The sequence below is a fragment of the Athene cunicularia genome (assembly GCF_003259725.1).
Source record: "Athene cunicularia isolate RWA chromosome 1 unlocalized genomic scaffold, athCun1 chr1_part1, whole genome shotgun sequence".
Classification (NCBI taxonomy): domain Eukaryota; kingdom Metazoa; phylum Chordata; class Aves; order Strigiformes; family Strigidae; genus Athene; species Athene cunicularia.
The window spans coordinates 71,056,738-71,081,450 of NW_020799091.1; the positions used below are offsets into that span (position 1 = coordinate 71,056,738).

Below are 24,713 nucleotides of genomic sequence, written 5' to 3' on the forward strand. Positions count from 1 at the left end.
AGAGGAGAGGAGAGGAGAGGAGAGGAGAGGAGAGGAGAGGAGAAAGTGTCTTGAGGAATTTGAGGGACTTCATGCAAGATCTCCATTCACAATTTCCTTTCATACCATGGTTTAACTTCAGACACCCTGCAGCTGGACGAGAGTAAAGTCTTCTGAAGCCTGAAGCCTACAGTAGTTAGTATATGCCATAACTACTTGATTAACTGCTCTCTGTTGAACTGCTTGTCAAAGATAACCACAAAGTTAGTGGCAGCATGCCTTTCTAAGTGGGCATGTTTTCTAAGGCTTTTCCCAGGCCTTTCTTAGTATGTTCATGACAGTGAACATACTATATCAGTTTTATATATTTGGGTAGCTTTCCATTTTCCCTGGATTCAATTTGAAGTATTCCTTCCTTTTTAAAGAATTGAAAATACTAGGATACATTAAAGACTGGCTTTTCTGATCATTTATTTTCTATTTTACTGGGCCACAAAAGAGAGCCAGGAGGAAGAGAAATAGAAATAATTTCAAAAAATAACTTCTCATTATTATACTGAAAGCAAAGCCCATTTATAGTTCCACAGACCACTTCCTTTACTGCCTTTTAGTGCCTCTCTTTCACAGCAAATGATGTTCTGGAAATATAACAGGGAGAGAAACTGAATCTAAATTCCATTTCTGCACTGATATGGTACCTGTTGAAGACAGTGACAGTTTCTATTTATTTAGTAATAATAAAACGAAATTTTATTATAAAATGCACCTTGCAAATTTATAATGCATTCTTCATAGAAAATATTTCCATGTCTTCTGCTTGAGACTGGAAAAAATGTATGGTAGAAATAGCTTGAGTGCTCTGCTTTTCTCATACACTTTACCCAGTAGGGAAAACCACTTTTGGAACAATAAATAGCTCATGATGAGCAGAATACAATTGCAATCCTACTCAAAAAAAAAAAAAAAAAAAAAAAAAAAAAAAAAAAAAAAACCAACCACCTTTATTTTGAAATAATCAGGCAGAAGAACTTGAAAATAGAAAACTAATAGAATCAAATAGGAGTCTAGAATATGTGGGAGGAAGATAGGTGAAAGAGAAATAAATGAAAGAAAAAAATTACTGTTTAATCTGTAGGCCTTTCAAAAGCTCATTAAGAAAGCTTTGTACTCCTTAGTAGAAGTAATTTTGTCTGACCTACTACCAACTGAAAAGCATAATGGGCTTCCTTCTAACACTGTGAACACATAGACACTGTATGTTCACTTTATGTGGACAGAATGTGAAATAATATGTTTATGAATACTAAGTTTACACAGAAATTTCACTTTTGTGAAAACTGAAATGTCACTTGAGACATTTGCACTGAAAACTAAAGCAAGGATAACATTGATTGATCTCAGTGCTGGCCTGGGCAAAACAGCATGCTGTTCAAGAAAGACAGGTACAGCGTACTACATTCAGGTAAGAAGAGTTAAAACTACAAATCAAGGGTGGGAAACAACTGGATGCCTAAGAGTCCTGCAGAAAAGACTCAAGAAATACAGTGTATCACAACTGAACCTAATGGCCCACTGAAATACAGAACCAGGACTATAAATGCTAAATCCTGTGAAGTAACCTCTCTCATCTTCATCTGTGAAGTAAACTCTCTTCATGCCTGGTAAACCCTGAGAAGATATACGTTAAGTATGATGCATACCCATTAGGAAATCCAAGGCAGAGAAGTAAACACAATCAAGAATGCAAAAACTTGACTTTTGAGGAAAAATTTAAAGAATCCAGGATATTTATCTCAAAGATAAGAAGATTAAAGGTGTCTTGGCAAGTCTTTGGATATGTACCTGAGCTGGGAGATGGGGAGGGGAAGCAGATTGAGGTCAGCACAGTTGAAGAGGAGGTGGTCAGAGACCTGCTACATCACTTGGATGCACACAAGTCTGTGGGACCAGATGGATTACACCCAAGGGTGCTGAAAGTGTTGGCAGATGTGCTCGCCAAGACACTTTCCATGATTTACCTGAAGTCATGGTTATCTGGGGAGGTGCCATCGGACTGGAGGGTGGCAAATGTGACACCCATCTACAAGAAAGGCAGAAAGGAGGATCCGGGAAACTCTAGACCTGTCAGTCTGACCCCTGTGCCATGGAAGGTCATGGAGCAGGTGATCTCGAGTGTCATTAAAAGTCATATAATGGACAACCAGGGGATCAGGCCCAGACAGCATGGGTTTATGAAAGGCAGGTCCTGCCTGACAAACCTGATCTCCTTCTTTGACAAGATGACCTGACCACTGGACAAGGGAAAAGCTGTGGATATTGTCTACCTGGATTTTTGAAAAGCATTTGAGACAGTTCCCCATAGAATTCTGATAGAAAAACTGGCTGCTCATGGCCTGGATGAGCAAACAGTCTGCTGGGTCAAGCACTGGCTGGATGGACGGTCCCAGAGAGTGGTGGTCAGTGGAGCTGAATCCAGCTGGCGGCCGGTCACAAGTGGTGTTCCTCAGGGCTCGGTGTTGGGACCATTTCTGTTCAACATCTTTATTGATGATCTTGATAAGGACATAAAGTGTATCATCAGGAAATTCACAGATGACATCAAAGTTAAGCGGGAGTGTCGATCTGCACAAAAATAGGGAGGCTCTACAGAGAGAGAGATTGGACAGTGGGTCAACATTAACGGGATGAGCTTCAACAAGGCCAAGTGCCAGGTCCTGCACTTGGGCCACAACAACCCCCTGCATGGCTACAGGCCTGGGGAGGTGTGGCTGGAGAGCTGTCTGGAAGAGAAGGATCTGGGGGTTCTAATTGACAAGCAGCTGAACATGAGCCAGCAGTGTGCCCAGGTGGCCAAGAAAGCCAACGGCATCCTGGCTTGTATGAGAAATAGTGTGACCAGCAGAAGTTGGGAGGTGATAGTCCCCTGTACTCTGCACTGGTGAGGCCACACCTGGAGTATTGTGTCCAGTTTTGGGCACCTCAATACGAGAGAGATATCGAGGAGCTGGGGTGAGTGCAGAGGAGGGCAACAAAGCTGGTGAAGGGCCTGGAGAACAGATCCTGTGAGGAGAGATTGAAGGAGCTGGGACTGTTCAGTTTGAGGAGGAGAAGGCTGAGGGGAGACCTCATCACTCTCTACAGCTACCTGAAAGGACATTGTAGAGAGGTTGGTGCTGGTCTCTTCTCACAGGTGATTAGCAATAGAACAAGAGGGAACGGCTTTAAACTGCAACAGGGGAGGTTCAGACTGGACATTAGAAAAATAATTTTTCACAGAAAGAGTGGTCAGACAGTGGAATAGGCTGCCCAGGGAGGTGGTGGAATCATCATCCCTGATGTGTTTAAGGGTCATTTAGATGAGATGTTGGGGGATATGGTGTAGGGGAGAACTTTGTAGAGCAGGGCTGATGATTGGACTCGATCATCCCAAGGGTCTTTTCCAATCTGAATGATTCTGTGATTCTATGCTGATAGAAAGCAACTGCAATGTTAAAAACCAGAAGCGTAGAATATAGGCAGCAGATGACTAGCGGCTCTGTAATCACAGAGCAGCACATGTATATTAGGAAACGATGCACCATGGACTTTGTTCCATAGCTGTAATACCATGAGGTCAGAATGCAGAAATCACATTCACCCTTGTATCGCAATGTCAATACCCAACATTGTTAATTCTCCAAATGCAATTTCATTGATGAGATAGGATGACATTCAAAATAGAACACTAAGAAAGAAAACCTGGCTAGAGATTGCTATAGCTAGGCACTGCAACTACAGCAAATATATTTTTACTGTATATATAGCTGCGTATATTTCATCGATACATAAGTCTCAAAAATTTAGAGAGTTATCTCAGTAAAGGTCACTGCGAAAAAAACACACTTTATTGCCATAGCCTCATTGACTCCTGTGAACCAAAAATAATTTGAGAAGATGCAAATAGTAAGATAGAGGAAAGGTCAACTTTTCCTGAAGTAAGCAATAAAGTACAAAAGCTGCACTATCAGATACAACCATTACTGGTTCTTGTTTACCTTCTTGTCAGGTGTATGGGCAGCTCCAAGGAGAGAGGATATTTTCCAGACTTAATTAAATGTTTGTAAAGATGACTGTGAAATTTCAAGGGCAGAACTTTTTGAAAACTATCCTAGAAGAAATTAAGACTGCAAGGATCATGGAAAGCAGATTTTTATTATTTTCACAAGCAAAGGGCTATGCTAAGAAGGACAAATAACTAAGATCTGGACCAGACTTTCTGAGTCCAAGTCAATGTTTAACTCCATTCCAACATTCTCATTATTATAAAAAAAAAATCATCAGATTATTTTTAACTCATATTCATAAACACTGTACCAGGATTTTTTTCAACATCACTTTGCATCAAAGATGCACTAAGTCTCTTAAATACAATTATGTTCATTCTCATTTTAAAACAACAATTTACATCTTCATGGTGCAATCAGATCTCCATACTACATACTCAGAGGCTAGTAGGTCAGTCCCATGCAGTGCTCTTCTTGACCTCAACGTAAAAGCACTAGACAACTTAAACCAACACCATTGCATGCCAGAATAGGTAACATAGTAGCAGAATGAAGAGCAGGGAGGCAATGAGCACTAAAGGAGGGCAAATATACCAAACTCCACTGACAGTTGTAGCTGATACCACCTGGGGAAAAGGGCTGCAGATCAGTCCCTGTGAGCACAACTGCAAGGACCTGGAAGGGTCTCCAGAACGGTTGGGTACTTTCAAAGATGAGTGCTTAGAACCATGGCTCTAATATTACTATAACTTACTACCTTAGGCTGGACACTCTTGTCAGATGCCTCAATTCATTGCTCTGTTTACCATTATCAGGTCAGGAACTAAAGAAACCACTTTAGTCAGGGAAAGTAGTGTCACAGTTTCACATAGGTCGAGTGTTAATGGAAAACAGTAAGAGAAGAAAGAAGTTGCCACAGACAAGAGTGCACAGGATGAGTATTTGTAGCTAAAAAGAGATGCATCAGATGATATTAAAGGCCCCAAATTTATCAGCAACTCAACAGTGGTTAGTTATAGATGATAGAACAAACTTAGGACATGGTCAAAACCCATTTTAGAGGTAACAGAAAGCACAAGAAACAAGTATGTAACATGCATACAACACACCATGTATGATAAAATTGTACACTGTATATATGGTATAATGCAGAGCTGAATACCAAATTTGAAAAAGCGAAAGGTAACGCTTTAGAAAATGTATAAAAATGGTCTCAAGTGGACCCAGGCACAGGGAGCAAGAGACCATCAACATCAACATTATTCACCTCCTGGTAAGGAGGAGGAAGACAACCCTATCGTGCTCATCCCAGAGAAGACCTGAAGATTTCAGCACCTTGTTGCGCCTCCTCCCAGCCTAAATCTATGAACCTTAGCATCTGGCAAAGCATCAAAAGGTGACACTAACATCAGAATACAAGAGGAAGATAGTGGGAGTATTTTGTTTTCTGTCAGGTCTTTTTTAAAACAAGTTTTAACTGCATATTGTTAATGAGTTTTGGTTTGTATTAATTAAATCATTTTGACAGTGTTAGTATTATCATAAGAGGACTAACAATAACTGTTTGTTGTGTTTTGTTTACACTGATAGAACTTTTAATTAGATAAAAAATAAACTGTTAGCTATGGGTATAAGGAATGTTCCACTTTTTTCCCACAATATCACAAGTATAACACGTCACTGATACTTTGAAAACGGAAGCCTACTGCCGTATACAGAAGAGAAGGCTTCCCTAGCCCAAATGGTTTGGGGCCAAAACCATCTACTTTACTCAAATGTGTGAAAGAGTTTCCAGGCAACCACAGATTACTCAAGCTGATATTTTTAGCTGTATAGAAAAGGTTCATAAATGTTGCTTCCCAGACTTTGCATCTGGTTCCTTAATTTATCAAGCAATGTTGGAAAGTTCTACATAGTAATAAAATACATTGTAAAAATACAAGAAAAAAAAAAAAAAAGAAAAGAAAATATTGGTTGTGCCAGCTTTAAATACAGTTGATAATTCAGCATGATTTGAGCCATTATTTAGTAGTCAATACCTACAAGCTCTCCTCAGCTAAAATTGATTAATATCACAGACCCCAGATAATCTGAAGATAAATGTTAGATTCAGTGACAAATTAAAGAGCAAATGTGCACTTTTTACAATGAGGATATAAGATGTGAAATATAAGATGTGCTGAACTTAACAATGTGGCTTTTGGCATTAAGCCTATGCTTTCTTAAAACTGTGTCATCCACCAGTTCTTATAGCTTAATAGCTGTCTGTTTAACCAGGATCTTCTGTTTTCTTGAGTACTAAACAATTCTGCACCAGCTTATTAAATTGATCTGGTTTTTTAAACATTTTATAAAATAACTCCTCAGTAACATTAAGTAGCTCTATAATGAACCTTTCATTTTAACTATTGCAGAAACTAACCTGACATCAAGCACTTCCAAAATATGAACACTTTCTCTTTTTCTCCCTCTATATGGGTACAAACAAATTTTCAGAGTAAAGTTTATTGCTTTCTGCACATATGTTATTGTTTTAAAGTGTCAGATCTACACAACCCCACCATCATACAGGGTAAGAGTATAACATGGTTTAATCTACTTATTACTGGTAGCAGATGAAAAAAAGTTCCAGAATAACATTTTAAAGTGTAAAAATAAGACCCTTATGGATGCTTTAACATTAACACCCCTTTCAGACTAATGGGATCTGCCCACACTTTTCTCAGCCCTGTGCTCCTTCTCCATGAGCATTTGTAATTCTTCAGGACCTGAGAAGTTCTGCTGCACACTGTGAGGCAGGATCTTTCTCACAGAGCTGTAGGGGAGTTATTCAAGTCTAAAAACATTCTCACCATTCTAAAGAAACCTCTTAGCACAAGTTCAAATGCACATACATGCTCTGCCCAGGGCCTAAATAAAAGCTGGGAAGAAGAGCTCATTACTGTTCTTCTTAGGCAGCTTCCTAGGCTGCACATCAGAACAAAACCACACAGACTACATTTATTTCACTTGTGCCATATTAGTTCTTTTTCAGCTTATAGCATTAAATAATTTAGTCAAAGATCTCTGAGTTTAAAGTTTTTGCCATTGGTTACAGCACTAACTCTCACACAAGATTTTACACATATTAATGGCTGCTCATCTGTCTCAAAGTTGTTAGGGAAGAATCATTGCTGCACTGAGTTCATTACTGAAAATGTTGCAGAAAAGAAAATGGATTAAGTTAGTTGTTAAAATCTTAGTAGGCTGCAGTAATGAAGTGTTTCTAAGCCAACTAAATATTGATATAGAACTTCTGGCATTCTGTGATTCAATAGCAAATTTAAGCAAGTTTGTGAAGCTCTCTAGAACAGTGCAGCTCGCTCTTCATCACTAAGCAAGCTACCAGACAAGTGTCACTCAGTTCCAACTCTATTATAATTATTGGTTCACCTATGTAAATTACAGTGTAAGATGAAAACTGTGCACATCCACATAAACAAAGCAGGATGAAAACCAAGAGAAATTATATGGGAGAAACTTCAGATGCAACTTCACCTGAATTTGAGGTGTCACTCCTCTCTGCAGGTTAAGACAAATTTTTTGCTATTAATTTGCATAACATTCTCTGTAGACATAATTTGGATGGTTTCGTTCTGCTGAAGCCCTTTCCAATTCAAGTATTTAATTTCTCATGTTAGTTTCAACAATTTTTCTGTAAATTACGGAAATGAGTCAGAAAATATGACAACTGGTATACAAAGTAGTGACAATACAAGAGTCTTGTATCTACAGCAACTGAACACATTTCTCCTTTAATGCTCTAGCAATAAAATAAAAAAGACACACATAGTCTACCAAACAAACAGAAGTCAGTTTAAATTAAATGCAAACAATTATTTCCCTATTTTTCCACTATTTCAGTCACAGTTTAAAAATGTTTCAATGATGCATGCTACAGCTAGTTAAGATAAATCACAAAAATAAAGTTTCAGCTCCTCAAAAGTATCTGCACCAGAATTTGCAGACCAAGCCCAGAGTCAGAAGTTAAAACACAGTGAATATTGAAGACAAAAGAGAGTTTTCCAAGAGGAACTATATTTAACTACATAAATGAGGTCTCATCAAACAAGGTGACCTTTGTCAGTAAATATTGAGGGATTTTAGCTTTAGAGAAAGGGTGACAGGGAAAATTTAGACCTAGTACGTTTGCTTGACAGAAGTGATATGATATGCTGATTTATAGAACTTGTCTTATTAACCAGAAAGGTCACAGTGATCACATTAGTTAGTTAAAATAATAAAGACATAAAATTTTTATAAGTTCTTAAGTTCAAGGTTTTTTGCTAACACTGCTTTGGTTAATAATACCAAAGTTGATTATAGTTAGAAGTGCAACCTCCAAATAATCAATTTTCAAGCCAAATGTCCATTTAGCTATTGTGGGTTTGGGTTTTAAGTATCTATGACTAAAATTTGGTAGAGCTTGAGAAGACACCCTCTGTCATATAAAGAGTAAAGTGACATAGGGTCAGGTGAATCATTTCATGAATTAGGCCTTTAAAGTAGGTCAGATGAATCACAACTGTTGATCACCTTCACTGATTATTGACCTCCTCCAGAGATTATTTTAAGGGTAGCTGGAAGTAATTAGCTTAAACATTGATGTCTGAAAGGTCACAGACATCCATGGCACCAAAGATACCAGAATGGGCTCAGACAGTAGTATGAAGACATAACCCTTCTGCAAAAGCAAAAAAAAGTCAAGATAGTTCCCTTGAGGTTATGTTTTGAAACTCTGCTAGGGCTGGAGCAAATAGCGGTTTTAAATTATAGAAGAATTCAGTGAATTCAAAAATCTCTCCCTGTCCCCCTGCATAAGTAATTAATTAATCAAAGGAACATGAGAACAGCCATAGATGGTAATACCAGAGGTTCACCTATGCAACAGTCCTGTCTCCAACAGGGAAAGTAGTGGCAATAACATGGGAATTAATATAAAAATAAGGTAAGCATACAATTGTATTTCTCCTGGCATACTTTCCTAGCTTCCAGCAGTCTGCAGCTAAAATAGAGACAGTCTCTCTTCTCTGAAACAGGCAATATCTCTTTTGTTTGCTCTTGGGTTTGCACTTTGTTTCTTCAAGATGAGAGCAGCAGTGTTTGTTGCAACCCTTTAAAAGGAAGAGAAGACCTTCCCCTGCCTCAGAAAACACTCGGCCTGGCCCTGGGAAAGAGGTGTCCAGAGGTGGAAGGGAGCAAGAGCAAGGGGGTCTGCAAGGAGTGGGGTGCCTGCATTGCATGCAGAGGCCACTGAGAGGGGCAGATAAAAGCAGAGCCACAAGGGTGATGGGTCCCTGCTCATGGATGCTAGAAGGAACTGCACAGAGTTCACAGCAGCTCAGCAACTCATTGAACTAACTGAAATCAAACCAAAAAGGAAGGACCCTGCCCCACAAAAGTAGAAGGAAGTAGGTTATAAATTGATTTTGTGTATTCTTTCTGACCCAGTCACTTTAAGCATCCTCTGTTAAAAAAAAAAAAAAAAAAAAAAAAAAAAAATTTAGACAAAAACTTGCTTTATTTTTCTTTTTAAATCTTTTGTCTCTTTTGGGGGGCCTCATAGTTCAAAGCTCTAGACATGCCTGCCTAAAAGCTAGACAAAAGAGGAGCCAGGTACAATCCTCAAAGGGTTTTTACTTTCATCTTTTGTCATATTTGTCAGATGCTTTATCAATAAAGTAAAATCCCATGGGGCCAAATGAAAGCACTGTAGAAGTCTTAAAAGTTTGCCATATCTGTTTATTTAAAGTCTCAGTACTAATCTTTCATTAACATAGATATTTCATAGAATTAGACTAAATAAATTGATGAACAGGTACAAGAAAACTGAATAGGAAAGTGTTCTGCATTTTAAAAGGCAACTAAGTATGCAAATGTTATTATTTAAATTAAAATGTCAGTAATTGTATCAAGGCTGGGGACAGATAAAGAATTCTATAATCTTTCTAATTCACTCTACCAAATGCAATTAAAAGTTATTAGATTTCTAACACTTCAGCCTCTGTATAAAACATTGTCTGGTAGAAAATTAAACACTGAACTACAGTCTACTTTCCTTTTTATGAGAAAAACGTGTTGAACAAATTTACCCAAACCATCAGAGTACAAGATGTACTGTATTTTAGGAAATTCATTTCCATGCACTGGAGGACTAAAATCCATAGAGACTCACAGTGGCACTACTTTAGTAATGATAAATAAGTGACAGCTATCATCAAGATAGTAGAAAACAGGGATCACCAATGAGATCTCAGTAGAAGTTTGCAGGTGCCATTAATTGTTAATAGAAATTATGTGGAGGCTTTATTAACATTTATTCATTAATCTGACAGGTTACCATGAATACAGATCAGGGAGAAATTATACAGAATACATTACAGCCCCTGCTTACTTTCAAGGTTGCAGTTGAAGATCAGACAGTGAATAACAGAAAACCCTGCACTGCCAAGCATGTCATTTGTTTTCATTCATTTTACTGATGTAAAGACAAAAAAGCAATCATCCATTATTAAGTTTCTTCTAGCATTGACTCCAACTGTTTTGCAGTTTTGAAAGAATATCTTACCAGAAGCATTTGCAACCAGTGCTATGTGGTCTTTACTGACTGTCTGTGGCTTTTCAAAATCACAGATGGGTTTAATTCAAGAAATACTACATGATTCAGTGTCCACTTATCTGGGACAGAAAAGTAAGGTTGAAAATAGATTTCTTAAATTCTCAATGTGAACACCTTCCTTATGTTCTTAGCCACTGTGACTTCAAATCTCTTCAATTTCTGCATCTTCCTACACCTTAGTAATATAGCACTTTTGCTGTTGTAATACATCAGTATACCTTTTAACTTCTTAACACCCAATAATCTTTGTTCTGAAACCACCCATTTCCATGGCAAATCCTCTGGAACAGGGAAGCTGCCACAGCAGCTATGGCATTGGCTGAAATGGGGAAGAAAGCCTGGCTGACATGGCCCCTTTCCTAACCTCATACTGCTCCAGGGCACCAGAACTTCCACTGCATGCCAACAAAGTCTTGCTGGGTGTATCAATGCTATTAGATAACTGCTTAGCCCAAGTGCACAGCAAGGTCTTGGTCCCACAGAGTACCTCTTGTGAAAGTGTTGCTTTGCTCCCAGACTCCTTTGCAGTGACTCAACTTGTTTAATCTAAGATAAAAATAAACCAAGATGCAGTTCTGGAGACCATTCATTTCAGGGATCACACCCAAACAGCAGCAAGCGTGAGTCTGGATCAGTTTTTTGTCTCTGCTCTGTACAGTTACTCCAACTTTATCTCTGGTGTCTTCATGCACTCAAACCCCATTACATCTACCAGATAATGCAACATAAGCCCTCAGCCTCATAATCTTAAAACACAGCTCTGCTAGGCTACAAAACTGCCCTCACTACAAACCTAAAAATTAACCCATACATACAAATGTCAAGAGGAAACACAAGGCCAGCTGCTGTGCTGTGGAGATAGTCTGCTCTGAAGGGACAAGGTCTGAACACTGTGGACACAAGCCATCCTGCACCTCTAAGGCCTGAGGGCTGGGGATCACTCCCTGGAACAAATGCATTTAGTAGCAAAGCTATAACTACTAAAACACGTTGTTCCAGACACAGTAGTCCATATCTTTCCACTGGTGCCAGCAATATACAACACTGGTGTTTCCCTAGGACCCAGCAGAGAGAACAGCCTTCTGCTACTGGTACCTTTCTAAGCCAATCAATACACCAGAAGTGTCAGCAGCAAATATGGAAGGTCTTACTTGCAACTTGATCACCAATGTACAGCTATGACTACCTCTGTATTGCGCGTGGATTTCAATGTACTATCTGCATATATGATGATTCAATCAATGATTTATTGATTATGAGTTGTTCCTCTTCAAGACTGTTGCATCTTTCAGTCACTGGGATGGATGTACACAGTGGGGCAATTCAGACTGCATGAAATGACATAAATCTGAAATTCCATAGCTTTTAACTGCTCAGCAGCCAAAAAAAATATTTTTAACTTTTTATAGGGCAATGCACAGGTAGGTTTTATGATTGTCTTTCAGTTAAATGTGAGCTTTAATTTGATTCTGTTTTCAGGATATGCAGAGCCAGTCCTCCTATAGGTACACAACTAGCTATATAAAAACCTGCACATTTAGGTCTATACATAGAAAGTATGCATACAGCTACTTTCATTTCACACATATACAGTGTCTTCCTGATATTATTTTGGGAAATTATTTATTCTGGTGCTAATGAAGACTGGAAGTTATACAAGAGTTATCTATACTTAAGGAATAATGCCAGAATACTTTTTTGTTCTTCCAGGGAGTGATTTTCTGATCTCTGTAATGCATCTTGGTCATTCACTCAAACCTACAGTGCAATAATGCCAAGGTCAAATTTGCACATTTTGTAATGTTTAGTCAGCTTGTTAGTATTGGGAAGTCAGAAAAAGGAAGTAATAAGCACTCTGTCATTCCTCCTGGGGTGACTGGGACCTGACTGCATTTTGCAAACCTGTTCTGAGAAACCGCTGTTCTGATTAACTTGGTGGGATTGCAAGACCAGAGATATATGGAAAAGGGCTTTCTGAAAAGATTCAGACTCAGAAAATAAATATTGGGCTTTTTTCAGGGAATTTGTTTGTTTTACTTGCATGAAACAAAACTATGAAACTTACCAAGATCTAGGTAGATGCCTGGAACAAATGAGTTGAGAAAAAACATAAGAATAACACATCCCAGCACAGTCAGGCATTTGATGAGAAGGATCTTGTCTGTTATTCTGTGCTGTAGACAGGGAGGAAAAAATTAATGAGTGTATTATAGAAGGAGTTGTCTATTACGCATAGAGTTCACAAAAGCATGTGTGAACCACAAACTTCTATTCCTGTATTGTATATTCCTTTTCAGCATAAAAGACAGAAATATTTTAATTGAAGCATGAATATGTGGCCCAATGTGATCTAACAGATATAAGTACCTAGCACCTGCTGCATAAATTCAGCTGCATTCAGCTACCCCCATCACAACTTCATTTCAGTAGGAGAAGTAGTGTTGAAATGGAATTCCTACCACAGAAGGCACTCCAGGCCCTCTATGGTTTCATGACCCTGGACAAAATCACCCTGTTTTGCAATGTATGCTTTGAACACCTATAAACGAGCCTAGAGGTCTGATTTTCATGCCTCCTGTACAATTCCCATGGGCATGCTAAGCGCATGATCTCTATGCAGCTTCTACACCCCCGTGTTCAGCTCTGGCATCCCTGTGCCGACCTCCTCATGGTTTCACTCTCAGACCCAGTGCTTCTGATCATGACTCAGCTCTGATCTCACCTTCACCACCAACCCAAGGAATCATCTTTTCCAAGCCTGAGTCCCTCTCTTGTTTCACATGGTTTAAAGCTCTACTAAAGTACTTTTAAAAGGTTGTCTTTTATGCAGTGCCTTGAAAGAAGCGTAAAACCTAATAAGTCCTGCTGATTTCGTTCTCTTGTGGTGTGATACATAGGAGGACAGTGATGTCCTAGTCAAGGACTTGAGCTCCAAAACACAGGCCTGGATTCATTAGTCATGCCAGTGAGGTGGAGAGGATGTGACATTTAGACAATTAAATTTAGGTGAAATTAATCCCACTACAGAGTTTACATTTCATCAGACCTGGCTTCAGCATAAAGACTTAGGCGGTATTAATGTGTGCACAGCAGAAAGACCAGGATTTATCCAAGTGGTTTATCCCTATTTGAATAATAAAACAGCCATGTCACAGACAGTGTAGTAAATTAGCGTTGGCATTTGGTACATCAGCAGGAGTGTACTCTATCGTCATGCAGCACAGTTATAAACAACCTATTGACACCTTCTGAGTCTTTCTGGCCATGGATTTAAAATTTAAGAAAACACTGATGAATCATTTATTAATTCTTTCGGTGATATTTTTTCTAAGGAACAAAAGTATAAAACCTAACAAAAACCTCACAGTGTGGTTCAGTAACCCTGTCCCACAGAGAAGCCAGCTAGCCTGCCTGACAGCTTTGCTGCTATCATGAGTGTTATTAAATTTGCATTAGATGCAAAGTACTCTCTCGGTATAAGGACATAGGTTCACTTACATGGATACTGAGAAAAACTGCCATCTACTTACCTTTTTCTGGAGTTCCTGAATATTTGTTTCCCAGTTTTTATCTTCTTGTGAAATTTGCCTGAAAGAAAATGACACCTGCTTTTTTCCAAAGTGAAATTAGAGCTCTGCCAAGAGCGTTGGAATAAATCTCTCTCATCACAAACAGACTACCTTTTCCCCCATACAGAGTCACTCATACCACAGCAGCAAAATTCCCATGAGCATTCACGTAAGACTCCACTTTTGTAACACCCTCCACTAATACCTAAACCCTTTGGTTGGTGAAGAGTGCCACAGGCTTGGAAGGAGCTAGCTTCCAGAGTATGGACCTCGGTATGGAATCTGGCTGTATGCAATATCTAGTTCCCTTAATAGTTTCTCAGGAGTTGATGTGTGTCCTGATGTGATAAAACAAGGGTCGTATGCTAACAGCAACAAGTCAGGACACTATATTTTACATTTGCATTTTATAACAAAGTTTTTAAGATCAGAATAACTTCAATGTGTTATCAGTCTAGTCAGTCCTCCAGCAAAAAGCCTTGGGGTTTGCAGTTCAGGAATGCTATTGTTAATGTTAATGAATTTTCACATTGCTGTAAATGTACTGCGGTGGAGGATCCTGATTTTCAAGATTAAATATAAAATTTTTATTTATACTTCAGAAGTTTCCTCTTTAGAGTGTCATAAAGTCTAATAATATGTTATAATCTTATAAAAAGGAGGCAATTTTAACAGCCATTTTGTCTTTAAGTGTTAATACTGTCACCCCATTCAAAGTGCACAATATCAGCAAAAATTATGTAAAGTCTTCTTATTAATGGAATAGTTTAAGAAATCATATTTACATGTCCTTGCTCATACTGCCTATTTAACGTTTATTAATGAAAATTATTTCAGTTTCACTTTAGTCAAGTCACCTTCAGAGTATTTCTCACTGATGTTCTCGGTCATCAAATTCCATAGCAGAACAGCGTGTTTTGCCAGAATGTAAACAAGGTTCGCATTTTTGTTAGTCCTAGTTTATATAAACTTCTTTTCTATACATAAACAGTTAATTATGTCTGCACTCAGGTTCACACCATGACATAATTTTAAAACACAGAAATTCACTGGTGATGTATTTTCAAACCTAACAGTTCACTGAAGAACACTTGAATTTTTCAGTAAAAAAAGAAATTATTTTGCTTCACTGAAGCCACTATTGCAAAGAAAAGTCTAATATTTGTGATCTTCTTAATACAAAAACTACCTGAAATTTCTAGGCTTTTAAATGTGGATCGTATTGAAATATATTTTCCAGGCCTTATATCGGTTTTGTCCTAAAATACTTTGTGTTTCACTGAGACTTAGGGTGGCTCTTCATATCTGCCCCAATACCCATCTGATCAAAAGACAACCAAGAATTTAGTTCTCATCCCAGTGAAGATCCCTGAAATCCTTCACTTTCAGCTCTGCCTAAAATTACTAGCTATGAGCCCTTGGCTGGTTGAAGCAAACAGAAATATTATCCCTGATATTAGCAAAGCCACGCTACCATTCCTGGCTGTAGACAGATAAACAGGAGCTCCGACAGTCCAACAAACTGCCTGTGCCTGCAGTTTGTCCATGCTAAGGGTTGAAGCAGGGGAAGTGGGACAGGCTGGTCCATGCTCACCTGTGAAACGTCCTCAGCTTCTTCCTCAGAAGCATCTCCAGAGTCAATACCTTTTGCATCAAGAGGCATTTCACAGCAGTCTCCTCTCTGCTGGCCGGGTTAATGCGCTGCGCAGTCAGTCTCCAAACATAAATCTCATGTTTCAGCTCTAAAAAGAATTAAAATCACTTATCTTAGAAGCACATATAAAGTGTGTGAAAGTAGAGGTACACAAAATACCTGTAATGTGCCTGGACTGAAAGCTGTTAAAATTACTGGAATGGTTTCCCAATTATTTCTACTTAGGAAGCAGATTTTACCATTCTTTTTCCAGAGCTGAAGGGAATTAAAATAAACAGTAAATTTTCAAATTTTAAATAAATTAATCTCAAAGTCCATCTCCAAAGAAAAAGAAGTACTGTCTTCAAACACTTGCCAATGCCTTCCACAAGCTTTAGTGCTAAAATTGTAGCACATTAATTTTTCATCAGAAAATAAACTGCCAATATACATTATTATACTGCTAATAAGATACCAGTTACTTTGTAGTTAGGAATTACAGCAAATGCTCCTTCACTGTATTCAGAATGGACAACACATCTCCATTTACACTCTGTGTTCATACAAGCAATTTTATCAGTGTAAGGCAAAACTGAAATTTAGCACTGTCTTACGGAATATTGTTTAATAACATTTTAGAGGTTTCTTGAGATAACTTAATTCTTAGGCACTGAAAATATGTCTACACATAGATACCACCACCTGTGTGTTGACCTGAATGATATCTGATCCTGTCTAAATTCAGACAGACTGATAAACATGTGAAATCAGCCTTCAAAATCTTGTCAGGATTTTCAACAGTTTTTGATTTCTTTTTTTCAGTATTGTCAAGGCCTTGGGGAAAGACCAAAAAGCATGTGTTCCTCTTCAGGAAGTACTTTAAACTGGGCATGCCAAAAAAACCCCTTTGGATTTTCCAGGAAATCACTAAAGAAATAAAAGCAGAATATTCATTCCGAAAATGTCTGCACAAATGCTTCCTGATGAAGCAACAGGATGTTTCCTCACCCTTTTTCTATTCCCCTCAAATTTCGTGCTGTTGAAGACAGTGTGTCAAGAATTTATAAAATTTGTCAAGGCTTTATATCTTAAGATCCCTGTTCAATCAGCAGATTGTTCTTAAGAAATTAATGTGGAAGTCTTTGCACCATCTATATAAATAATATGCATTATTTATCAAAAAGTAAATTATGTAATAAAATAAGAAATATTGAAACACATTTTGATGTAGGCAGTGATATTAATATTTACTCCTGCAAATCACTAAGTAGTTCATGGTATCCACTATCAAAAAGAGTACTAAACATGCTTAATCCCCCACCCTTCCTTTGTGACCAAGTATTTATAATGATAATGAAGAGAGAATCGTGTAAAGATCGACTGACTATACGAGGGAATTAGACTAGACAGGTCTCAAATTTTTAACTGGAAAAGCATGTCCAGAGCCTGCACAGTTGAAACAAAAAAAAAGGGATCTGAACAGCAATTGACTCATATTTTCTATGGTTCATGTCTACAGATGAGCACACATCCATCAAAATCGTGATCTTTGCCTAAGACTTACAACGAAAGACCAGAAATGTGAATTCACACTATCTAAAGACCAATGACTATCCCAGCTTATTAAACAACTAGTGCTCAGCTAAAGCTTTTCTTCCAAGAAGGGATTCATACCTGAACCACTGATATATCAATGAGGTGCAGAATCTACCACTGTCCTTTGTGATATATTTGGTGATTCTTGCCAGGAGCATAATCTGACACTAAATTATATTAAAACATGGATGGGTCCTATTTATCAAAGGATCCACATGACTTTGTGTGGAGACCCTCTCCTGGCCATCTTTTACTTTTCCATCAACATTTGTGACACACAGAAATATATCAGCAGTGATTTTCCATTCTCTTCCAGAATATAAACAAGAAAGGGACAGAGCTTTAGGCCACAGTTGACCTTCTGCTGCCCACAGAAAGAAAAAAAAACCCCGCAATTCTTTTTGAGGATTAATGTCGATGGGAGATATGCAAAACCCCCATATTTTAAATCTCAGAAATGGTGACATTTTTCCTTTAATAAAATGGCAAGATTAAATTTTACGTCTCTGAATTTGCATAGTAATTTCTGAAAGAAACTAGTGACTACATTTGGGATCTGCTTCAGCTCCACAGTTTCTGGTCAATGGGGCAACAAGTTATTTCAGTTGGCAGCTTCCTCCTCATAACATCCACCTTGAAACCGGACTGAAATTGTGAGCTGGGGAATTGTTCCAAGAGAAAGAGTGTGATTTTGTCTTTTCCTCTGGCAAACACTCATGAAGCATGATTATCCAGTTCGCTATCCTGCTTTCCCATAGCTTGTCTTTGCTGTAACACCTTTCCTGATCATGTCTGTTGATCCTGCCATAACATTTCCCCCATCCTTTCCAAGTGAAATTTCACCAAGGTTTTTGAGATGGAGGAAAGTTGAATCTTTCATCATCTATCCAAGATGCAGATTCCCAGCAGGTATTTTAATACAAAGAATCTTTATCTTCTCTCCTTCAGAAAGAGGCAGCTAGCATCACTGTATCTGTGTCACAAACAAACCCACAGAGCAGAAAGAAGCATGACTTGTGTTGCACATCCCTGTTCCATGTCTGAAGTGCTGTGGGGCTAATCTCCAGGTTCAGCAAGGTTGGCCTGGTGCTTTCTGGTCTATGTTAAAAAATATGTCCATGTTTACACATGGCTTTGTTCTTGCCTTTATGTACAACAAGAACATGCTTGATTTTTCAGTCAGTTTTCTAAACATCCCAAGGATGTGAACATCCAACCTACTGTGGAATTTACTTCAGAGCAAAAATTTCCTTTTGGAAATCAGAACTGTTGCAGTAATAATTTGTGAAGATGTTTTCTAGGTCATTCCACAGAATGTTTCTCCTATTTCTCTTTTATGCACTCTTTTTGTAATAGCCCATTGTGGCATCAGGTAATACATATGTATTAACAACAGTCTTTGTTTTGAAGGAAATATAATGCAAGCCCCTGAGGTCAGTAAGAACACTGAACATGGCCAAAAAACCTTTGGGGCCTTCCATACTTGTCCCATTTCAGGTCTGCAAACTCATTTGGGCAGCAACCCCTGGAATTTAGGACATCAGATATTTTATGACACACTATATTACACATGGACAACAGCTTAATGCAAATGCAGGTTCTTACCAATCACTTTGAAAATACTGTTAAGGCAGCATAAGGGAAGCATTTGGCTGTCCCTAAATGGGAAAGTTCATCAGTTCCTGTCCCCGTGTCAGATGGGATCTAATGGTCATGTTACACCAGGGCAAGCTCACTCCACTCACTCGTCCAATCTGCAGGGTTTTCACAGGGTTAGCTTCATGGTGGATCAGCCTACTAACCAATTTATCCCACCACTGATAGGTCTATTGTTAATGATTGAAATGGTATGTGTGTGTAATGCATCTTTCATGGAAGTTTTCATTAAAGCAGCTAAATTAACATTTAACTGCAACTGTAGTAGCAGTAGTTGAAGTGATAGAAGCAAAGCAAAGCTTAGTATGCAGTGATCTGGAGTAAAAGAAAACAGGAGAGCTGCAGCTCAGTCAGGGAAATCAGCCCATTCTGACACTAAAATGTTTGTGAACATGGTACACTCATAAAGCCCACAAGGCACCACAGCAATATAGCTAGCATTATTATTTCACAAAAGTGTTTTCTTCTTTTTCCTTTTTCTTTCTTCTTATTTTTTATTTTTTCCCAGAATGTCCATTTCCAACATGAAAAGAATAATTTTTGGTTTAGTTCTAGGATCAAATAAAGGACCAACAAACATGTAAAACTTATGCTCCTAGTCTGTTCTGGTTTATTAATTTATCATATTTTGCCATGGGGACCTCATCTATGACATCCTGGACAACTGAATTTAACAGAGTTTCAGATACTGACCTAAGCTGTGACATTTTAGAAAACATTATTTCATTTTAAAATGCATATTCTTTCTACAATCTAACAATTAATAGTCAGATTGATTTTCACTTAGAGGAATCATATTCCATCCCACCTGACTGCCAGTAACAAAGACGATACCCCCAAAATCTGAGCATAATAAACTCCCAGTATCAGAATCTGAAAAGGCGAGTCTTGGTAGATGAAGATACTCAGAAGAGCACAACCAACCTTGATGAGATTATAAGAACTATCATGAAATGGCCATTCTTAACTTGCAAGTGCAGTTATACATTAGCTACCTTTTTGCAAGCAACTCAAGTTTGCACTGCTGGGCTGTGACTAACAACATGCAAAGCATGTTCCTCTAAATGTGGAGTTTTTTTCCTCCACATGCTATTGTTGCTTAACTATTTTCAGTAAGGCAATTATTTTCCTTAGCTAACTTCTCAGAACAAGAATACTCCTGTTTAAATGCTAACCGAAAAGCAAATTAAGTACCATGAATTATAGCTTAATCTAGTAGTAGTAATATCTATTCCTTCTGGTAAATTTTTTTAATCCCTGATACTATGTAATTAATCCCCTAAATGTTATTAGGTGGTAAGTAAATGTAATCTGCATTTTAAAAGCACAAAAACGAAGTCAGAAAGGTGAAACCCAAGTATAGAAAGAATTCACACTGAGGGATATTCCAGCTCAACAACCCATACCTCTCTCCTAGAGATGGCACCCCTCAACAGGGCACAAGCATAAGGCTCTAATTCTGAAATTAAAAAAATAAAAAAATGCTGAAATGCTCTTGTCTTTATTCCTTTGAGTAGTACAGTTCATCACAGTGGATAAAGATAAGCAAGGGCATAAACATTGCAGGGTCTTCAAAACAGTAAAAAAACACCCCATGCTTTGCCTTATTCAGCTAAAAACCTGCAAAGGAATGCAAGAAATCTGCACAATGTTGCATAAAGCAATACAGAGCATTTATATAAGCTTTTCAACTCAAAGTCCAACAGCTGGAGCCCCATTTGGTCACCGAGGCACCTAAGGCCAGTTCGGTTGCCCAGCATTGGATTGCATCCATGGCACGGGACTTAGAGGACATCCTCATCCCTGCAGCAAAGCAGCTGGAGCCTGGGCAGAATACCGCAAAGCTCAGAGGGTGTTACACAGCTAAGTCACCTCCCAGAAGTCTTCCTCTGGGCAAGCTGGGGCAGGCTGCAGCAGCCCCAGGAGTTAGGCTGTTCAGAAAGCTTTATCAATTCAAAATGCCGCTATATTATACTTTCTTTCTGCATAAGGCAGGTAAAGTAATATTACAGCTGCGTTCTTGTGATGACTATATTATCAGTGCACTAAGCAAATAATATGATATTGCAGTGTCAGAATACTATTTTTGTCATCTGAAAACAAGAAAAGAGAGATCAACATTTTCCTCTTTCCAGGGGGAATACTCCATCAACTCTAAAGCAGTACAAAGGACATATAAAAGATTTTAAATATAAAATGATCTAAAATGTTTAAACATACAAAAAATGTTGAATATGTGTAAAGCAAATAACTCCACTAATTTTCATTCCTGATCATTAGAAGAGCTACTGAAGGTGCAAATAATAAAAGACAGATAATTTTTTTTTACATTTTCAAATATAAAACCATGATCCTGATATATTATCCAAAAAGTCTGCAGGGATCTTAAGACTAGCTAGTTCCTTTGAGACTGAAAGTCTTACAGTTCCTTAAAATAAGACACAATAGGTACCATCAAGATATAATCTTAGATCCCAAGATAATTTGTAAGAAAGTTTCAACTTCTAGTTCAGCATGCTGTTATCCACAGAGTTAAAATGTTAACTATTCATTGTTAATATATACAACTGGATTGCAGAGAAGAGAAAAAGAAAAAAAAGCCACCAATATTTTCCTGATCTGCATTGTCCTTCAAGATTTAAAAATGCTTCCCATACATTCCCACAAATTTAGCATCTTGGGTGAGGACTGTAGAGTGAAATGGATATTGCAAACTGTCATCCAGATTGAGACTGGAGTTGAATGTTTAAAAATATCTTGAAGTATTCCTTTCTTTGGACATTATTCTCTGCATAATCTGCCTGCTGATTTCCTCACCTGAACCAACTTTCAAGTGAGGACAACCCACTACTTTCAACATTACAATTAAAATACCAGTAATGTTTATTGGAAATCAGTAAAGTACCTACATAGGTTCAAATGCACCTCAGGATTGAGATTTGCCGATCTACTTCATCCAGCTAGGTACTTGATGTACCTCTCACTAATTCTAGCAAGAAATGGTTCCTACAGTTACAAAAATGTTACTAATTAAAATAAAGCTAACAACTGTTCTCTGATCCCAAGCAGCACATGTAGCTGTATTGATGCTACATAACACCTTACCCTGGGTCCCCTCGGTTCCCCTAGACATTATTATTTTACGTGGGCTTTTTTCAATTCAAGTTGTCTGAAGCAGCATTGGTGTTTTCTTGCAAGTCATCACAGTAGTTCTTCCCCAGCATTAAACCAAAAGGTTGTACCATCACACTGCAGGGCATGGGGTGAGGGCATGCACTACTGTTAGAAGATGCAGAGGCCATCCCAACACCCCATGCCCTGAGAAAACAATAAAGACGTTAGCCCTTTAACCATGGCCAGCTGGCCTTGGGATCATTCCCCCAGGCAGGCATCTCAGAGCTGTGATAGAGGGTTCACATGGACAAAATAATAATGTCAGCACTGAGCTATACCTTCTGGTCAGTCACATGCAGCACAAAGTACTAGAGCAGACATTTGTAGTCCCTGTGGGGCACAGAGGGGGAAACTCACCAGACATTAAGTGCTAAATAAGTTTTCAGTTTTACCTTGTTTTCTCTCTTGACCATCCCCTTAGCTCTGCCATTCTTTGCAGAGTTTCACACAACATGCAGATTTTCACACAAAATGAGGCACAATGTGAGCAGTACATACTCTAAATCCAGGAACAATGCCTGGACATCTTGCAGGCAGCACAGTCCTGTCAATTGTACATGTCTGAAACCCTCCTCTACTTCTTTACTTTTCTAGACTTTCTACCTTTTCACTGCTGGTTTTGTATGTCTTTTTTTCCCCTCCTCCTCTCCTTTTTCTTGTCTTAGAGAAGCAGCTGTAAAGCTCCACACGAAAGAAAGAAACAGATTTGCTCACTCATCTGGCTACCACATTTCACGTTGTGGGAAACAGCACCGTGTTTTTCACACATTAAGCACTTTACACATGACTATGATTAATTAGAAAATTCCTTCTGTTGTCAGCTTTGCATACTGACTATCATACTACCATAACAGTATTTTCCCAGCTGCTGCAGACAGTGAACTACACCAGAGAGAATAACGTGCTCCCCCCTCTCCTGGCATCACCACTCCTGCTTCAACGGTGTGTTTCTCTTTCAGCCAGCAAAACAATCAGAAACTGAAGCAAGCAACACAGGAAAAATGGGGAGCTGGTGCCAAATAAGTTGTTGTGCTAAGAGAAAACTCCTCCTCTTGGCAAAAATGGCAATAATAATACTTGTCACTAGACCGTGTGCCATACATTGTCCTGAGGATAGTCACCTTCCCAAACACTGAGGTCCACATCTCTGCAGCTAGATAGTAGTTTATTGTCATGCTTCCTAGGGACTAAATAATGTATTATTAACATTTAAGGGAGGTAAAAACTTTGTTTTCAAGTTTTGGGGCAGGAGGGGAATAGCAAGTTTAATTCCTCTTACACCCATGTATTATTATTTCCCCCTTTTTTCTTTTGGGAAAGTATATATATATACTCTTTAAACCTTTTCAGTTTACTGTTCTAATCCTAGCATCTCTTTCTGCATCACACAGTTCAAGGTGCAGATTTATCAGCTGCAAGTCACACTCAAAAAGTCCTCAAAATGTCCCTCCATTCTTAAAAAGACATTTTCTCTCTCGCAACTGAGTTCAGAATCTTTTTTCTTTTGAAATATGCCACACTTCAAGCCACCGCAGGTAGACAGTGGCTCCTGGGGAAGGAACATGTGTTTTTTCTGCTGCACAGGTGCTGCAGCTCACTCTGAAAGCTGAAAATTTAAAGACACTGGTAACACACAACAATGAAATTAATTTTCCAAGATATCACCAGAATAACAGCATTGTCTGTTCTAAAAATTAGTGTTTATCCATTCTCAGTAATCTGTGTACCCCAAAGCAACAGAAAAATCTTAAAACACATGGCATACAGGGAAAAAAAAAATCTGTGGAGAATAATATACCAGTTGAGTCTTACATATCTTTTTTAATTGCTAATTGGGGGCAGGCTGAGGGAAGGCTGGTATTTAGTTGATTAAAACAGCTACTTCAAATAAACCATGTGAAGTTATTATAGAATCATTGCAACCTGAGATGGAAGGACCTCTGAAAGCAATTTGAAGGACATTCTGCAAATCCAAACCACAACAGCTATCTCCTGATGGAGCTGTGTTGGTTGCTTTCTCTTCCCTTTTCACAGAAATTTTCAGAAGAGTAGCTCTTCAGCATTTGCTCTAATTGAACAGCTACTGATTAGCTTTGCAGCAATGGAGGAGCAGCTGATTATAAGAACACATGGTATTCTGATTAGGAAACTGCTACATCTGAACATACTAAGCTGCAAGTAACAAAGATTACAGACATGAATTGAGGGAAATATGCTAGCCAGTGTTTCACTAGTATAGTGTTTCATTGGCAAAAAATTACATCGGCAAATTAATTGTACTATTCAAATTAATAAAAATTTCTTTAAAATCCCAAACATATGCTTTAAAAGTTTAGAGATAAAGAAAAATTAAAATAATTATTTTTTCTAAAATATATATTCACAAAATAATGCTATTACATCAC

The 24,713-nt window shown here is 38.3% G+C and overlaps 1 protein-coding gene across 3 annotated transcripts in view; it reads right to left on the reverse strand.

The window, feature by feature from the left end:
• Positions 1-24,713, reverse strand: part of OCA2 (OCA2 melanosomal transmembrane protein) — a 227,963-nt gene that overhangs the window by 79,626 nt on the left and 123,624 nt on the right. For all 3 annotated transcript variants that reach the window (XM_026859053.1, XM_026859036.1, XM_026859045.1), the window contains exons 16-18: positions 15,844-15,991; positions 14,211-14,268; positions 12,746-12,854 (exon numbers count right to left, since the gene is read on the reverse strand). In XM_026859053.1, the coding sequence (XP_026714854.1) occupies positions 12,746-12,854; positions 14,211-14,268; positions 15,844-15,991 (315 nt within the window). The remainder of the gene's footprint in view (positions 1-12,745; positions 12,855-14,210; positions 14,269-15,843; positions 15,992-24,713) is intronic.